This window comes from Bos indicus, chromosome 4 (assembly GCF_029378745.1).
Source record: "Bos indicus isolate NIAB-ARS_2022 breed Sahiwal x Tharparkar chromosome 4, NIAB-ARS_B.indTharparkar_mat_pri_1.0, whole genome shotgun sequence".
Classification (NCBI taxonomy): Eukaryota; Metazoa; Chordata; class Mammalia; order Artiodactyla; family Bovidae; genus Bos; species Bos indicus.
Window position 1 is genome coordinate 69,248,286 of NC_091763.1, and position 15,928 is coordinate 69,264,213.

At 46.2% G+C, this 15,928-nt stretch overlaps 2 protein-coding genes across 4 annotated transcripts in view; both read left to right on the forward strand.

Moving 5' to 3' along the window:
- The window catches only part of HOXA3 (homeobox A3), a 44,653-nt gene that overhangs the window by 11,823 nt on the left and 16,902 nt on the right, over positions 1 to 15,928 (forward strand). The window contains exons 2-3 of one of the 3 annotated variants that reach the window (XM_070787908.1): positions 394 to 497; positions 13,511 to 13,690. The gene's annotated coding sequence lies outside the window, so the exon portion shown is untranslated. Of the gene's footprint in view, positions 1 to 393; positions 498 to 13,510; positions 13,691 to 15,928 lie in introns of those variants that run through there. The other 2 variants (XM_019958849.2, XM_019958848.2) reach the window with 2 other exon arrangements.
- Positions 9,778 to 12,044, forward strand: HOXA4 (homeobox A4). The gene is made up of 2 exons (XM_019958856.2): positions 9,778 to 10,457; positions 11,010 to 12,044. The coding sequence occupies exons 1-2, from the start codon at positions 9,845 to 9,847 to the stop codon at positions 11,354 to 11,356; spliced, it is 960 nt and encodes a 319-aa protein (XP_019814415.2). The 5' UTR covers positions 9,778 to 9,844; the 3' UTR covers positions 11,357 to 12,044.

The following is a 15,928-nucleotide window of genomic DNA, read 5'->3' on the forward strand; positions in this document are numbered from 1 at the left end:
TTTGCTACAATTAATTTGCTACAAATGGAAGGTACTTACCCCATCCTAGCTTGAGTGGGAAACTCCTCAGAGCAGCTAAAGCAGCAACTAGAGATTTGCACATTTACCGACTGCTTACACTGATGCCGTCTTTCCTTTTAAAAGTTATAAAACAGTAAACTTTATAAGCCTCAGTTCCGGCTATATGACATTTGGGTGCCAAATGAATAGGGTTTTGTCTATGAATTAGATCGTAAAATCATCCATAGCACAGACAGATCGGCTCACTGGCTATAAAACGTCACGTGGGGCCATTAAAGTAAGTTTTATGGTTTTGGGGAGTTGACATCCAACATTATATACCACATAACATATAATCTCACTGACGCTGGACTCCATTTGACTCTTTTGCAGGCTACGTGTGCCGCCTGGTCATTCAAATTGTCAATTTTAGGTCCAGAAGTGTCCACATCACAAGTTCTCAAAACTCTCTGAAAAATGGCTACCTCCGAGTTAAGGTAAGCTCTTCCCCTGAGCGCTTTCAAGTTTATTTGTACTCTGAAAACTTTCTTTCTCCATCTTTCTTTCTCTCTCTGGTTCAGTTAACTCTGGGGTTGCCTCAGAATTCCGAAGGGGAGAGCAGACTTTCCCTCGGCTCAAATGAGGAGAGCCAGGAGCTAGCTTCGGAGGCACCACGGTGCAAGGCGCCTGTGGCCGCGCCGCATCCCCAGGCCTAACTTTAATTGCTGCACCAGCGCGGATGTTAATGACTTCCGCTGCTCTCGCCGGCGTGCAAAAAGATGATTTTTGTGTGTGAGTGGGCCTGCATGTAGAGACTGGGCAGAGTCGCCCCCATCCCGGGACTGGCGGGCCGGGCTCTACGGGGTCTGCGGAGCCCTGGGTGGGGGCTGGGAGACCCGGGGGGGCGCGGGCCGCGGGCGCCGAGGCCGCGCTGCGCCCGGGCGCGCTCGGGAGTTTGAAAGAAAAGGCCGAGCAGGGCCGAGGAGGACTCTGGCGGGATTCCTTACGGGGCTGTGGCAATACGTCTTCGCGGGCCGGGGTCATTTGGCAGCATTGAATCGAGGCGACGGCCTTCAGGGCCGAGTCGCAGGCCGGCTCGGTAGAGCCCGAGCGTGGCAGGGGCCGGGGGCGGGGGCACACCTCCAGGCTGGGCCCCAGGGTTGCCAGGCCGAGTCCAGGCCGCGGGCACCCGCGGGACCCTGGGGACCACAGGTCCCCACCTGAGGGGAGGGCTCAGTATCTCCCCCCGCCCCCCCCCCCCCCCCGCAACCCGGGATGAGGCCCTGAACCTTGTTTGCCTGCACGTTCTTTTTATTTCGGTGAGATTGTTCTCACCCGCCTGTGAGTCTGAAGCAATAAACTTTATGGCCGGATTTAACTTTAGTCTTTGAATCCCCAGTCTAAATGAAAGGAGTTACAGAGCTTTCTTTTCTTCCGCCGTGCCTTTCTTCGCCCTCTCTTCTTTCCTTTTCCTCTCCTCCTCTGCAGAATTAAACCATCCAGGCACGGGACCCTCAAAAGGCAACTTAGCCATCTCCCTAGATAACACTTAAGATTAGAGAAATTTATTCCCCCTCAATATACAGGCAAACTCTCTGTTGCAAACTGTGCCCTGAAGTTTGGGGGGAAATCGAAGTGTCTTCAAGGCCCAACTTAAAAGCCCCTAGAGCCATTAGGTTGTTTTTCCTCACACATCATAAAGGGTACTTTAGGGGAGAAATTGGTCGTTTGTCAGTAGGAGACTTCCGCCTTTCTTTTGTTAGCTGCTCTTTCTGTTTGATCCCAGGAAATTTACATAATCTATGGTTTCCAAAACAGTTCCCAATATTGCACCAATGGGTGAGATAAATTTTTCCTGGGTACAGTTGCAGCTTGGTCTCAGCCACCCTTTCTGGACCCAACCCCCTACATTCTTCAGTGGCAAAGACATGACTGGGGACCCTGTGGCCTGTCTTGGGTCCTTTCTCTGAATGGGTACCCACAAGGGATTTAGCAGATTTTCCCCATCCTGGATGAAGAACTAAGCCAAATCCCCCAGTCCAGAAATGAAACAGAAATTGGGATCTTCTGTCTCCAAATGCTTTTCTCCTTAGGGAAATTTTCTGCAAGTGCTGACTGTAAAGTAAAGTCCTTCAAGTGGAAACATTTAATGTGTAATTTGGAATTTCCACAAATTTTATTGTGCAGAGGCCACTTTCACTCAACCTAAGTCCAACAGATGTCCCCAAACTCAGAGGTCCAGAAAGCAAAACCTCAGAAGTTTTTTGAAAAACTGAAACCCTCCCACAGGTCCCACTCCTTTTGAGTAGTGGGAAGGCGAATCTCTGAAGTCTTTTCATGTAATCTATTAAAGTGAGCATTGATAGTTAAGCACTTAGGAAGATGGGTCTGTATCTTAGTCAGAACCAGGATATTAACTTTATTTGGGTTGTCTTTTATTATATTATGTGTTTGTGAGAATTCTGGTGTCTTTGTTCTGCTGCTGTGAGTTTCAGGTTCTTTAATGGAAAACACTGGGTTAAGGTTTTACTTTGGTTACTCATTTGGTGATCCTGCATGAGTGATTTCTTGGTGACTAAAACTAGTGGCAGAAAAAAGAGGGATAGTGCTCCTGACAGGTTCATTTAGGTAACTTGCCTGGAGAAGTGTTCATACCACTTCCGTGATCACATCCCACCCTGGGATGTGGGAATGGGCAGAAAGGCTCTGGACCAGTATCACACAATATGGGGGAATCTTTCCCATGCATTAAAAAAATATATGGGCTATAAATATTGTCAGCTTGCTTAATTCTGTCTATTGTAATTATCATAAAACTTTAGAGTTTAAGAGAGCAGGCCAACGCACATGGGGTTAAACGACTTTAAAAAATACAGCATCCAGTCAGACCTATGTGAGCGGTATTGGAGGAATTTTTTTTCTTCCTATTTTCATAGGAAGCATCATAAAGAGGATGGCTGGTTATCTGCTTGTTTTGTAGATAAAGTTGTTTTTTTCTTGTGCATTCTTTTGGGGTTGTTTTTGCAGAGGAACTTACCTAAGAAAAAAAATCTCTGTCACACTGAGGGCTTTATGAAGACATCTAGTCTCAGCCCATCGGCTGCAGTGTCTGTCTGTGATCCTAGCCTTGTAAAAGGAGAAGGCATCCGAAATGTGCCGGGGCCCATTTGTTTCTACAGGCTGAAGAGACAATATTTCCTGAAGTATAAATATAATAGGAAGCTTCTGGTCACACTTACTTAGGGGTTTGTTAGGGTTTCCATGGTCTAATTTCACAACATTATGCCAAGATTCCTCCCCCTCCCCAACTCTTTCCCCCTGCTTCATTGTTGGCGTTCTGAGAGAACAACACAGAAATTTCTACTAGAAACGGAGTCATGTTCAGTTGTTGAGATGTGAAGAGTATTATATCCAAACAATTAATGAGGGAGAGCAAATTACATCCTAAAAGATAGGCTATTAAAGAGGAAAACAATTCTTTTAGCTTAAAAGGTGCCCTTCAAAGCCTCTCTCCCACCTTCACTCTGGAGTCTGTCTGAGGTTTGCCCACCATGGAGAGTGCAGAACATTGTGGGCGCCATACCTTTGGCTTCTAAGGCAGAACGTTTTTCAAGACAATGACAAAACTATACACGGGGCTTCCAGACTGGGCTGAGGGGGTCTGCCTAGGCTCCCACCCACATAGGAGAGGGGAGCCACAGTCCTAGCCATTCGAAACCCCAGGACTGGAAGGTCTGCCTAGGTCTGTTTTATTTGGTGTTTTTCCTGCAAAGAAAGCTGCCTTTCCCCCACCAGTTCCCCTCCCCACAAACCAGTCTTTTCAATAATAATATTTGTTATGAAGGTTATTGGGTAATTATTGCGATTTTGTGAAGCAGCCCTTGCTGGAGGTGAAGTCTGTCATCGCCTAACAAATGATGCCCGTGCAGTTCACTGCCGGGTTAAGTAAATGCAGAGAAGATAAATCTGCACACCCTAGGAATCGCCAGCAGAGCACGCTTTAGTACAAGTTCACAGTCAACTCTCCTGCCTGGGCCAGCTCTCCCAACAATTAGGGCTGCGTCTTTATTTTTAAATAAAGGAAAAGTCTCCAGCTTCCATTGCCTGTTTTCTCCCCATCTTCTTTTTTCTTTCACTTTTTGCGAGGGTCCCCTCGAAAAAGTCTTCTGCTCCAAATTTTCCTAGTAAATGAAATGATGAGTGATTTTAAAATAATCTCATTCCTATTTAAGTGATGACAAAAGGAGGCAGGAGGCTGATTCGACAGGAAATACAGTTAAAAACACACAAAAATATCCAATTCGCTCTCTTATTCCAAAAGGCAGTGGCAGAAGCAGGGCGTCCCTGGGCTCCTCCGGTTGTGGGGGCGCTTCCCCTTGAAAGAAGAGGCATAGATTTGTGTATCTTTGTGGTTGTAACAGCAGGTCAAAAAGTTGAGGGTCAAAAGTTTACGTTGTGCAGCACTCTTAGTCATCTGTCCAGACAGAGTTTGATGTCAATGTTAGAGCTGCGATCTTGACTATCAGCACAAAAGATAAAATGGCTCGGAGTGACGCGTGTATCACGGTATGGACTCCAGGTGAACCCTAGTGGTTGAATGACCTCAATTACGAAGGAAAGGATAGAAAATTCCTCTTTTCAAGAGTAATACGTGCTGTATTTCATCTTGAATTATCACTCCCATTCTAAGGGAATAGCAGCAGGTAAATAGGCATAGATTATTGAAACACCAACACTTAGATGCTGGAGAATCCAGGAATCTGTGGGTTTGTCTCAAAACAAAAAAGCTGAAAACTCAGTGGACCTTTAAAAAAATTATGTAGGAAGTTGCCAATGTTCCATCATACCTTCAGAGGGAAAAGAATGGAGAAGGAAACTTCCTCTCTTTGAAAACTGTCATGTTGATGGGCTAATTTTTTTTCCTTTTTAGTACCTATAATGATCCCTAAAAAGTGTGTGAAAACAAGGGCAAACACAGGCACTGATTACAAAATGTATCCTTTGCCATTTTCAAGCACAGAATGCTTTTTTTCTGAAACTTCCACTCACTAAATGCTAAGGGAAGGGGAGAAAGGAAGTGGAAACCCTCTACCTCCCCACCAATGAGAAAATGCTTATTGGTACCAGGAAAATATTCCTGTCGTCAAACGTTTTTCTTTATGCTTATTGTTAACCCTACACTGAACGGAAGAGAAATGCTACAATTTATGGGTGAATAAACTGTAAATAATATGCCATTTGGAAGGTGGAATCCACAAATGCCAGATCGCTTCATGAGACCACTGTGACAGACTTCTGTTCTCCAGAAAATACTCCTTAAAAATACATTTGGAATAAAAGCTAAGGAGGGGGGAAGCAAGCTAAGGAGGGAGGGCGGGAGAATAGGAAAGAAAGGGAATAGTGTGTGAGGGAAGCCAACTGGAACCATGCCTCGTGTGTGCGTTGCAGCTGGAGAGCTAAACAATATTTTATTTTTCATGCACCTATATTAACCTTAAGTGCTGGTGCCATTAGCATCTATTTTCTGGGGGACATGGTTTCCTTTTCTATGTATTGATCTTCAAGTAATCTATGAAGGGAAACAGAAGAGAAAGATGAAATTTTTTTCCCTAGGTTTTTCTTTTAACTTTGGAGATAAGCTAATTCAACTACTCAGAATATAGATCTTTGCAGGGACATTTAAGATCATCCCACTATAATCTGGTTGATTGGATTTGCTGGTGCCAGGTAACTTCAGTGGTATAAAGCAAATATTTCCCAAACACTGCCTTCCTGGAAGTAGTCAGATTGTTTCCACTGTGCAATGTGTAAAGTTTTCACTCTGGCCAAGAGCTTGAAGCCAAATGGGGGTGTGCCAGATGAGAACAGAGGAAAGGGAACAACTGTGGTGACTGCTGTTACAGCAGCGAACACTTCACCACATCTGGGCCAGTGAGATGAAGAAAGCAGAAACCCCCTGTATTCCTCACAAAGACAGTTATGTGTCTCTTAGAGAAAACCTTGTTATTGGTTAAAAACGTTCCACACCTTAGGAACATGTCAGCTTCAAAAAATCACAGACACCTCTTAGCTAGTTTTTCAAGTCAAAGAAAAGGTACCTGCAGAACTTATCACATTTAGAGTGCTTACTTTTTTTAATTTGGACGATTTTAATCTTTAGGCCTCTGGCACAACCCTGCTTAAAATTGATATCTAATCCAAATATGAGTTTCATATGCCTTACGCCTGGGTTGTGTTCATTAGTATAAACTACTGTTAAGGAAATTACCCCCAAAACAATTGATTATCAAATGGCTGATAAAGTATTGCTTCTCCAAAATCCTATCGAGTATAGGTGGGGGGTGGGGGGAGCCCTCAAATGCCACCATCAGGCATTCTGAAATTCAGTACTCCTGAACGCTCCAGAGACGTGCTTCAGATAGCGAACAGTCAGTCTGAGGGACTCTAGCTCTAGAGAACAAAGGACAAATACAGTCAATACATTCCATAACGTTTACATTTCCTTTGCTTCCTCCCCACCCCCGCTCCCGCCTTGATTTTCCCTGAGAAGGAGTGACCTGGGCAAAGCACCCTGCTCTCTAAAAGGCACTGTATAGACCTTTTAGAAGCGCAAAGTCCAAGGCCGAGGTGAACTTCAGGTCAGCGCGTCTAACAAATATGAAAATGTCGGCTGGTGAAGGGCGCGCCTTGTGATTTAACAAAGACTGTCAATGTGTAAGATTAATAAGAAACAAAATGCACACGGTGTCACTGTTCGGTCACTTTGAAACTTGGGACAGGGTTGCATTCAAGAGGGAAGGCTGTTCCAAATATATTCAAAATAATTCAAATCAAATTCAAACTAAGCAGCAAAACACTGACTCCCTCTCACCCTCCCTTCTCCCTGGGACTCCCTTTGCTTTCCTTCTCCATTTGGGATTTGAGGACATGATGAAAAGTTATTTCACTTAATGGGATTTTAAGAAAGCTTTCGTTAGGAATATATGTTATCCTTGCACATGGAAATGAGGAAATATGCTTACCAGTTTCCCAAGAAAAGGATAACGCTTTCACCGTGCTTGGGACTGGAGCCAGTTGGTGTGTGAAGATTAGTATGCTCCCACTCGGCTTGATTTCAGGGCATCCCATCTTTTTCTGGGCAAGATTCTGCCGGTAAACTTCAGTTTATTTATTAATTGAGTTAGTTTCTTCCTGGCTTTATGTTGGTGTCTTGAATCTCATGTGAAAGCAAGAGATTTTTCTGTTTGTTTGTTTTTTCAAAAGATTATTTCATTCAGTGGAATGATGCTATGGCTTGCAAAGAGAGATTGTGGAAGGATCAAAAAAGGTACTGAGATTGTTTATTACAGCCATAAATCTTGCAGTAAAATGTCAAAATGTCGGTGTGCGAGATAACACTTGGTGGTCCTGGCTCCGTTTGTGTTTATGATAGGAACCACAGAGACAAGTTACAGGCCTTGGGGGGATTCTGTGTAAGCCCATCTTCCTAAAGGAATAGAGCCACACGAAACACAGGCACAGTTAACTCGTTTAGGTTAACCATATACAAAACAGTGCCTGAGCCTCCTTAATACTTTTAAATAGAAACTGGGTAGAAGGTTCTGAGGCTAAACAACATGAATTTTGTGTTTTAGTATCTGTAAATAATATTGAACAGACATGGTTAAACCCTAGTCTGATGACACGAGGAGGGAGTCAACATTTCCTTGTCAGGTTTTTTCTTCCCTGAAGCTTAGTGAGCAGTTTTGCTAATTACTTTATGTATGTATATATTATTCATGTTATATAGTATACATATGTATATATTATTTTTCCTTGCAGTCCAGAGATATTGGTTTAGGCAGTTCTATCACAGGCTAGATATTTCCCTTGAGTCTAAAGAGGATGTCTCAAGATTACACTCAGTGTTGATTTCTGTCTGTGGCTTAGGTTTCATTTGTAAAAATTTTTTAGGATGCCCATGTCGATGGACAACTCTCTTCAAATGTGGAAAACCTCTTTGTACCACTTCAGGATGACTGCAGCTAGAAAGCTAACATGGTCCCCTTTTAAACCTCTTTCCCTAAGTTAGTTTAAAGATTAGTCCCATATAATAGGCTTTATGTGGCTAGGCATTAAAGACTATCCATCAAATGGATATATTCCAGCATTTAGTAACTCATATGAGTAACCCATATAAATGAAAATAGAATTGAGATTCCTTTTTAAGTGTCTCCAGGCTTAGGCTGTAACTTTCCTTGTCTGCGTTCCAGACTGTTGTGAGAAGGCTGTTTATATTGCTCTTTGAAAAATCAACTAAGGTGCACCAGCTGAAAAATACTTGCTTTGCATGCCAGTATGAAAGTATTTTTAGAATGGTGACTATGGTACTTTGCACTGCTTTAATCTAGGTTGAAAAGAGGATCTAGGTGTGTCTATTACTCAGAACTATTACTCAGAAAAGGAAAGGGAAAGTATATACTGCGAGTAAGGCATCAGTATTTACTTCAAAGATCAACATTAGGTGGAATTAATAAGTAATTTATTTGTTAATAATGGCGTAATTAGTTTACCCATCAAATTTCAATTACCAAATGGCAGGCAACAGCCCTCTCTCTCCACTTTCCAGAGCTACTGACATCGTTAATATGCTAATTTTCAGCAATTCAGAAATTATAGATTATCTTTAAATATAACTTTAACGTCAGATACAGCCTGGAAAAGCAACACCCGAAGACAAAACAAAATTCTTAGCGGGAAAAAACCTGTCGGCACAATGCCTATGCTATCCTTAGCTTGTTTTTGCTTGGAGATTGTTCTGAAGTAGGAAATTGGTGGTCTCAATGGTGGATTTTGTGAAGACATCGTCGCTTCTATCTATCCCCACCCTTGGGCCACTCTCTCTCTCACAATCGCACCTACTACATTCGAGCATATTTAATTCTGAATCGACACTTCCATCAAATGAGACGCTATTAGGAAATTCTTGTTTTTCTTAGGAAATAACCAAATCAATTCTGCTTCTAAAAGGAAAAAAAAAAAAAGCTCATCCGGTTGTACTGGAATAGTCTTGTTTCAAATCTAGGGGCCGATTTCCTTCAGCTGCTTACCCACCCACCCTTTTTGGCTCCTGCCTGACTTCTCAAACAAGGTACAACGGGCGCGGATGCGGTGAGCACGATGTGAGGAAGGAATCAGTTGGTGAGAAAACCGGTCTGTTGGCTCCATTCGTTTTATTCCGGGGCCAGGATGAAAAACGGAATACCACCCCCCTCGCCTTGGTCCCCACGCCATTCCCTCCCCTAGGCGGCCTCGAACTCTGGAGGACTCCAAACCAAGCTAGGCTGGGGCCCGAGGTCAGCGCTGGGCCGCGGCCGCATGCCTGCCCCGAGGCCTAGACCAGGGCAGGCGTAGGCTCGGTCCCGGCATGCGAGAGAACTAGAAGCCTGTGGGCCCCGAATTGCCAGCGGGACTCAAAGTTGGGGGGTTGGAGGACCAAAGCACCAGCTCCCTCCTTTCGGCTGAAGTGGGACAGCAGTATCCATCACCCGTCCGCGCGCTTCCTGATCCGGGTCCGCGCGCGCGGCGCGCACATTGGCGGGGGCGGGTCACGTGGAGGTACGGGGCGGGATGCGCGCCGGCCGGGACAGAGGGCGCGCGCGCGCGCGCGCGGGGGGGAGGAGCGGCGCGAACTTCGGTGGCGTCGGCGGCGGAGGGAGGGGGAGGGGTGGGTGCTTGACAGCGGGGGAGGGGAAGGGAGAGGAGGAAGGGGGGATGGGAAACGAGGCAGGAGGGGGAGGGGCCTCGGCGAGCCCAGAAAAACGACAACGCGAGAAAAATTAGTATTTTTGCACTTCACAAATTAATGACCATGAGCTCGTTTTTGATAAACTCCAACTACATCGAGCCCAAGTTCCCTCCCTTCGAGGAGTACGCGCAGCACAGCGGCCCGGGCGGCGGAGACGGCGGCCCGGGCGGGGGCCCCGGCTATCAGCAGCCCCCAGCGCCCGCGGCCCAGCACCTGCCGCCGCCGCAGCAGCAGCCCCAGCTCTCCCACGCGGGCGGCAGTCGCGAGCCCCCAGCCTCCTACTACGCGCCGCGGGCCGCCCGCGAGTCCTCCTATCCCGCGGCCGCGCTCTACCCCGCGCATGGGGCGGCCGACACCGCCTACCCCTATGGCTACCGCGGTGGCGCCAGCCCGGGGCAGCCGCCACAGCCCGAGCAGCCCCCGGCGCACGCCAAGGCTCCTGCGCACGGCCTGCACGCGAGCCACGTCCTGCCGCCTCCTCCCCCGCAGCATCGTGCGGCGGCCCCTGCGCCCCAGCGGCGCTGCGAGGCTGCTCCAGCCACCCCGGGCGTCCCGTCAGGGGGTAGCGCCCCCGCGTGCCCGCTGCTCCTGGCTGACAAGAGCCCGCCGGGCCTGAAGGGCAAGGAGCCCGTGGTGTACCCCTGGATGAAGAAGATCCATGTCAGCGCCGGTACGTGGCGCCGCTGGGGAGGCGCGGAAGGGTGGGCTGGGGCTGAGCCGGGTTCCAGGGTCGGGGCGGGGATCGGGGGAGAGGCCCCTAGGGGAAGAGGGCCTCGGGAGGGGAGCACTCAACTGGCCCAAGCTACAGTGGGATGTGGGTGTGTGAGCGCCAGCCAGCCGCCTGATTCCAGTGTGAGAACCCTTTTGTACCCGGGGTCCCTTTATCTGGAGATTTACGAGACGACAAACTGTTAGGGCAGTAATTATAGCCCCCATAAATTTAATTGCCCTGGCAGAGGCTTCAGGCCATGTGTCTTTGAAGCTTTTCTTCAGCCCCAATGCCCAGCACTATTCTTTATGGCTCTCGGGTGTTTCCCGTTGTCAATAGCCTGTGAAACATTTTCTTTGCCGTTTTATGTATCTTGCGTGAACTTGGTGTCAGGTTATTATATAATGATGATGTCCAATTGCTCTTCCCCACCCCACCTTCTTTTTCCTCCTCCTTTCCCTCTCCTCCACTCCCTCCTCCTTGGCTTTCTCCTTCGGGGTTATGGGCTTTCAGTCAACCCCAGTTATAATGGAGGGGAGCCCAAGCGCTCCCGAACCGCCTACACCCGGCAGCAGGTCTTGGAGCTGGAGAAAGAGTTCCACTTTAACCGCTACCTGACCCGGCGTCGCCGCATCGAGATCGCCCACACGCTCTGCTTGTCTGAGCGCCAGGTCAAGATCTGGTTTCAGAACCGAAGGATGAAGTGGAAGAAAGATCATAAACTGCCCAACACTAAGATGCGATCCTCCAACTCCGGCTCGGCTTCAGCAGGCCCACCAGGAAAACCACAAACTCAGAGCCCGCATCTGCATCCTCAACCCCACCAGGGCGCCTCCGCGCTCACTCCTTCCTCAATGTAATGTTCCAGAGCTCCAGACCAGTTCTGTCCCTCACCTGCTTTTCTCCTCTCTTCTGCCCCTTTTCCCATCCACCCGTCCCCATCTGGACTACAACAGACCCCCCAAACAAAACTCAACTTGGAGAAAAGGATGATAAAACGAAGATGTTTTGCGGGTAAGAAAGTGTGTGAACTGCTTGCCACTGAAGAGAAGACAATGACCAGGATGCTGGCTGGTGGAACAACCTGCTGGCCTGGACAAGGCTGCCAGGTTTGGGTACCTGAGAAGGACCACTTGGCATTAAATACTTTTGAGATGGCTGAAGCCAGTCACACAACTCATGTTGACTGGGAACATGTACATTTGTTGCAAGCAGAAGAAAACAGACCCTTTTCCTACATTCCTTCCCTTCCCCTCCCTCCTTAAGGCAGCTCATAAAAGCTTGTACTGAACTGAATAAATGAGTAGCCACTGTGGACCTCACAAGATTATTTAATTCTCAAAAATGTATAGACCTTGATGGTAGATGTGACACATGTTGGTTTCCCTTCCTTTCATTTATTTAAAATATTGTTATGGAGATATTGTCTAATTCTGAGGCACAATCTTGGAAGGGAGAGTGCATTTAGTCCCATGTGCAGCTGTATAAATTGTGGTGTGGCTCTGTAGAAAGCCATGTGCTAAGAATAAACTCTGTTTAAAAAACAAATTTCTAAGACATATTTGTGTGTTTCCTACTTTTAATTAAAGAAAAGTTCTCTGAATTGAAATGGTTGACCTTTCGTGTAAAAATCCTGTAGATGGTTTGGGTTGCATTCACTTGGACTGACTGCTCACATAATTTGTTCAACTTGAGCTGAACTCTTGTCAAGTTTGACCCACTGTGGGAAAAGTTCCAAAGAGCAGGAAAGCTCTTGAGCTCTGAGAGGGCTCCTCTTCTTCCCAAACTTGGCCAGGCTTTCAAGCTTCAAGTCTCTGTAAGGCATAGAAACGTGTCCTTCTCTGCAATGAAAGGTGAAACCATGCAGTGCTGCGGGCCCACGAGTTTCTGCAGCTGTTCTACATGCTGAACTCTGAGCACACTTGGAAAGAAGTGGTCCCTTTGGTATTTATTGCACCTTCACACTTAATCTGCCTGTTTCCCTGGAGATAAAAAATAGTTCGTGCAAAGAGTTGAGATTGCTTTTTGTCGCTTGGCCGTTTTTAAGGTTCCCTTCACTAACTGCAACTTGGGATTTTTGTTTGTTTTTTCATTTCTTCTTCTTTTTTTTTTTTCCAAGCAAGACCTTTAAAAATAAACTGAATTTTTCTGGTATACCCTCCAAAGTTTCTTGGGAGGAAAGAATAATGACACCTTAAGCATAATGACACCATAACCAAGGTAGATCTGGGAGTATTAAGTGTTGGAAGAAAGCCAAACTCTGAACCAGGGACATCTTCCTTAAATATCACCAGATCGCACTGTGCAACCTAGAGATCTAGATTCAAAAGGCTGAAATCAAACCCCACTTCTCAATCTTCATAGCCCTAGTATCTGCTTACTCATTTACAAATTAGCAAAGAGGATTTAACTTCATTGTCACTGAAGGGAGTATCTCCAACAAGACTGAGAAAACCAACAGCCCCTAGTCCCAGAATATAAGAACTATCACCTGACCTTGAATGAGTATGGTTTTTAGTTCATGTAATAATTTTAGCAGAGATGGGAAAGGGGTCTCACCCACCTCTGCAGTATCAAAGGAGTTGTAACCGCATTTCCCCATCAGAGGCTAACTACACGTAGCCAGTGGTCAGTGCTGTTAGACCTTCCTCCTCAACTGGTCTGTGTGCCAGAGGCAAGGGTGATCCGTTTTCTACCTGGGAACAAACCAGATCTTAGAGGAAAGTGGACACCAGTCTCTGAGGGGCCTCCTCCTCTCCCCAAGAAAATTCAGGAGCAAACAAATATATTCCTTCCCAAGTCAGGCCAAACCTGGCATAAAGTGCATTTTATAAGGTGTGAACAGTGAACGGGTGCCAGGGAGCTCTGGAAGCCCTGCAACTGCCGCAAAAACTTATTAACCCTCCCCCTACTACATGCACTTGTAAAACGAAATTAAATCATGCTGAAAATAGCAATTTTCCCAGGAATCATTAATCACCTCATACAATAAATACTTCTTTGTAATTCAACAGCAATTCTGAAAGGCATTCTCTGGGAAAAGTCTGTGGAGAAGCAAGGGATCTTCTTGCAAATAATGTGGTCTCGGGCAAAGACTCAGCATCTTGGCTGTCTGCTCAAAAAATGCCTAGCCTCTTGGTGGAAATTGAGTGTCGAGCTGCAAAACCTCAATTGGCAGATTATCATCATTTAAGGTAAATTCTTATATTTCTCCTTGGTAGGAAAGGAGGGATATGGGGGCATTCATTAACTTCATATGGAGGCACTTGTTTGGGGGTGGAAGGAGATTTTCTTAATCTATCCGAGAAAAGAGAGAAGATCAAGATTGTTTTTCTAATATTCCCTGACGGAATGTCAGTTTTTGCCCAAGCTGTCTTGATTATTAAGGTATTGGTAAGGTTTACAAAGCCAAAATTACCCACAATGATCCAAATGATTATTTCATTTTTTCAAGTGATTTACCTGCTTCAGATTTGGTCTTTAAGGGAGCTTGTTATAACAGCTTAGAAAATCTCACTTTGTGTTTCAAAATCCTGCATTGTCTGCCCCTTGCTAGGGCAACCATAAGAGTTCACCCAGAGGACAAATTTTCTATCTCATTAATTGTTTTTTTTTTTTTTTTTACGTGAACCCTATGGGCCCCACAAACCCTTGACCTTTAAAGACAGTATTTTGTGTAAGCTCTGTAAGTTTCCTACCAAAATGACCCTTAAACATGGTCCCTTCTTCTTTTTCTCTTTCCCCCTTCTTCCCTCTAACACACACTCATCAGTTTTAGTCACAGAGCCACACTATGCATGACTCCAAAGATAAAAGTTTTGTCAACATCTGAAATCAACCTAAATCGGATTGGAGACACTTTAATGGTCACAGTTTGAATTAAGTACTTAACACTATCCCCCCCTGAAGAAAAATGGCACTTTGCAGGCTCTCTTTCCTAGTTTTGCTGAAATCTACAATATACCCGGTGTTTTATTACAGCAGGAATTCAACTGTGACAGGCATAGTAGAGTACTTAATACCCAGGATGGAGCTCCTGGGAAGATTACCTAGATATATGGTGAGTGGGCCCTCCAGACAGCATCTCTGACTTTATATTTAGCTGTCCCAGGATGCCCACATTCCCCCCACCTCTCAGCCTCCTCCCCTTGGAGCGGGTATCACTCTCTCTCCCTCTATCCCTTTCCATACCTTGAGCTTCCAAACTGTGCTGCTTTTCTCACCACTGCCTGTCCTACCACCCTTTCAACATAGAAACAGATCAATGGTTCTTTGAAATGGAAAGAAAGAAAACCCCAAAGAATCTATGTAGCAAACAGAAACCTAGGACTTCCGGTGTGGGTGAGTTGGTTCTTTGTACTTCCTTAGTCTCTGCATCCCTAGTTGTGGTCCGGTATGGAAGAACTCAGTCTCACCTTTCCCAACAGCTGCTCCTGTTGCCCCTTCTCTGTACTATACACCAGCCTGAGAATAATTCTGCTTCCTCTCTCAAAGAGTATGGGCTGGGAAGGAGGAGGAAGAGAGTGTGTTCTGACTCCTTGACAGTAGCAGTGAGGCTGCAGGGGCTGCTGTGAAGCATTTTAGCCTGAAACTTCAGTCTTGGAACTCTGGCATCTCTTCTTCCCAAGGTCCCAAACTCCAGGAGTAACCACTCTCCCCTATCCCCACTTTCAGGCCAGCCCTACTACTTTCAGGCCAGCCCTACTCGCTCTATGATTGATTCCTGGGGCCAAAAGAGATTCCTTGATTGAAAGAATGTCCAAGGCGAAAGAGATATGGATGCCATTTTGGTTTAGTCTTCTCAGTTTACCAATAAGGAAACTGAGGCAGCTGAATGCTTCCCGTTTATGTTCTTTATGTTAATCAGTATGTAGCTTGAATAGAGTCTTGGGTCTCATCTTGGATGGGGTGAGTGTACAGACATCTTTTCTCTGCAGAAGCCTCTTCTGCCTGGAATAGACATGTGCTTCTGGGCTTCACTTGAAACTGAGGGGAGGGCCTCAGGTGTCCAGGGGCCAGGGAACAAGGGTGGCTTCTTGCCTGATGAGCCACCAAAGCAGTTGGGGAAATTATATAACCAAACTGCTGTAGCCAGTGTGCTAAGACAGGTGGGTTGACCTCTGGACTCAGGAGGGAACGGATGTCAGGGCATCTGACTGTCCACAATTCTCCTAGTCCTGGAATGACTATTTCTAATATGCTAGCCCTGAGATTTCTGTAGGTGATTGCTGCCTCGGAGCCTGTCAATGGCGTCTGGGTTCTGGAGGCCTGGGAACTAAAAAAGCCAAACAAGGACCCTGGTTGCAGCAGATAAAGGTGTAGTGCCTGTTCCAGGGAGATATTGAAATTGTAATCTTTGTGGTCACGTGACTCATTAAATAATTAATGTGGATCGTCAGGAATGGATCGGAGTCGTCAGGGCCTCACTAGGA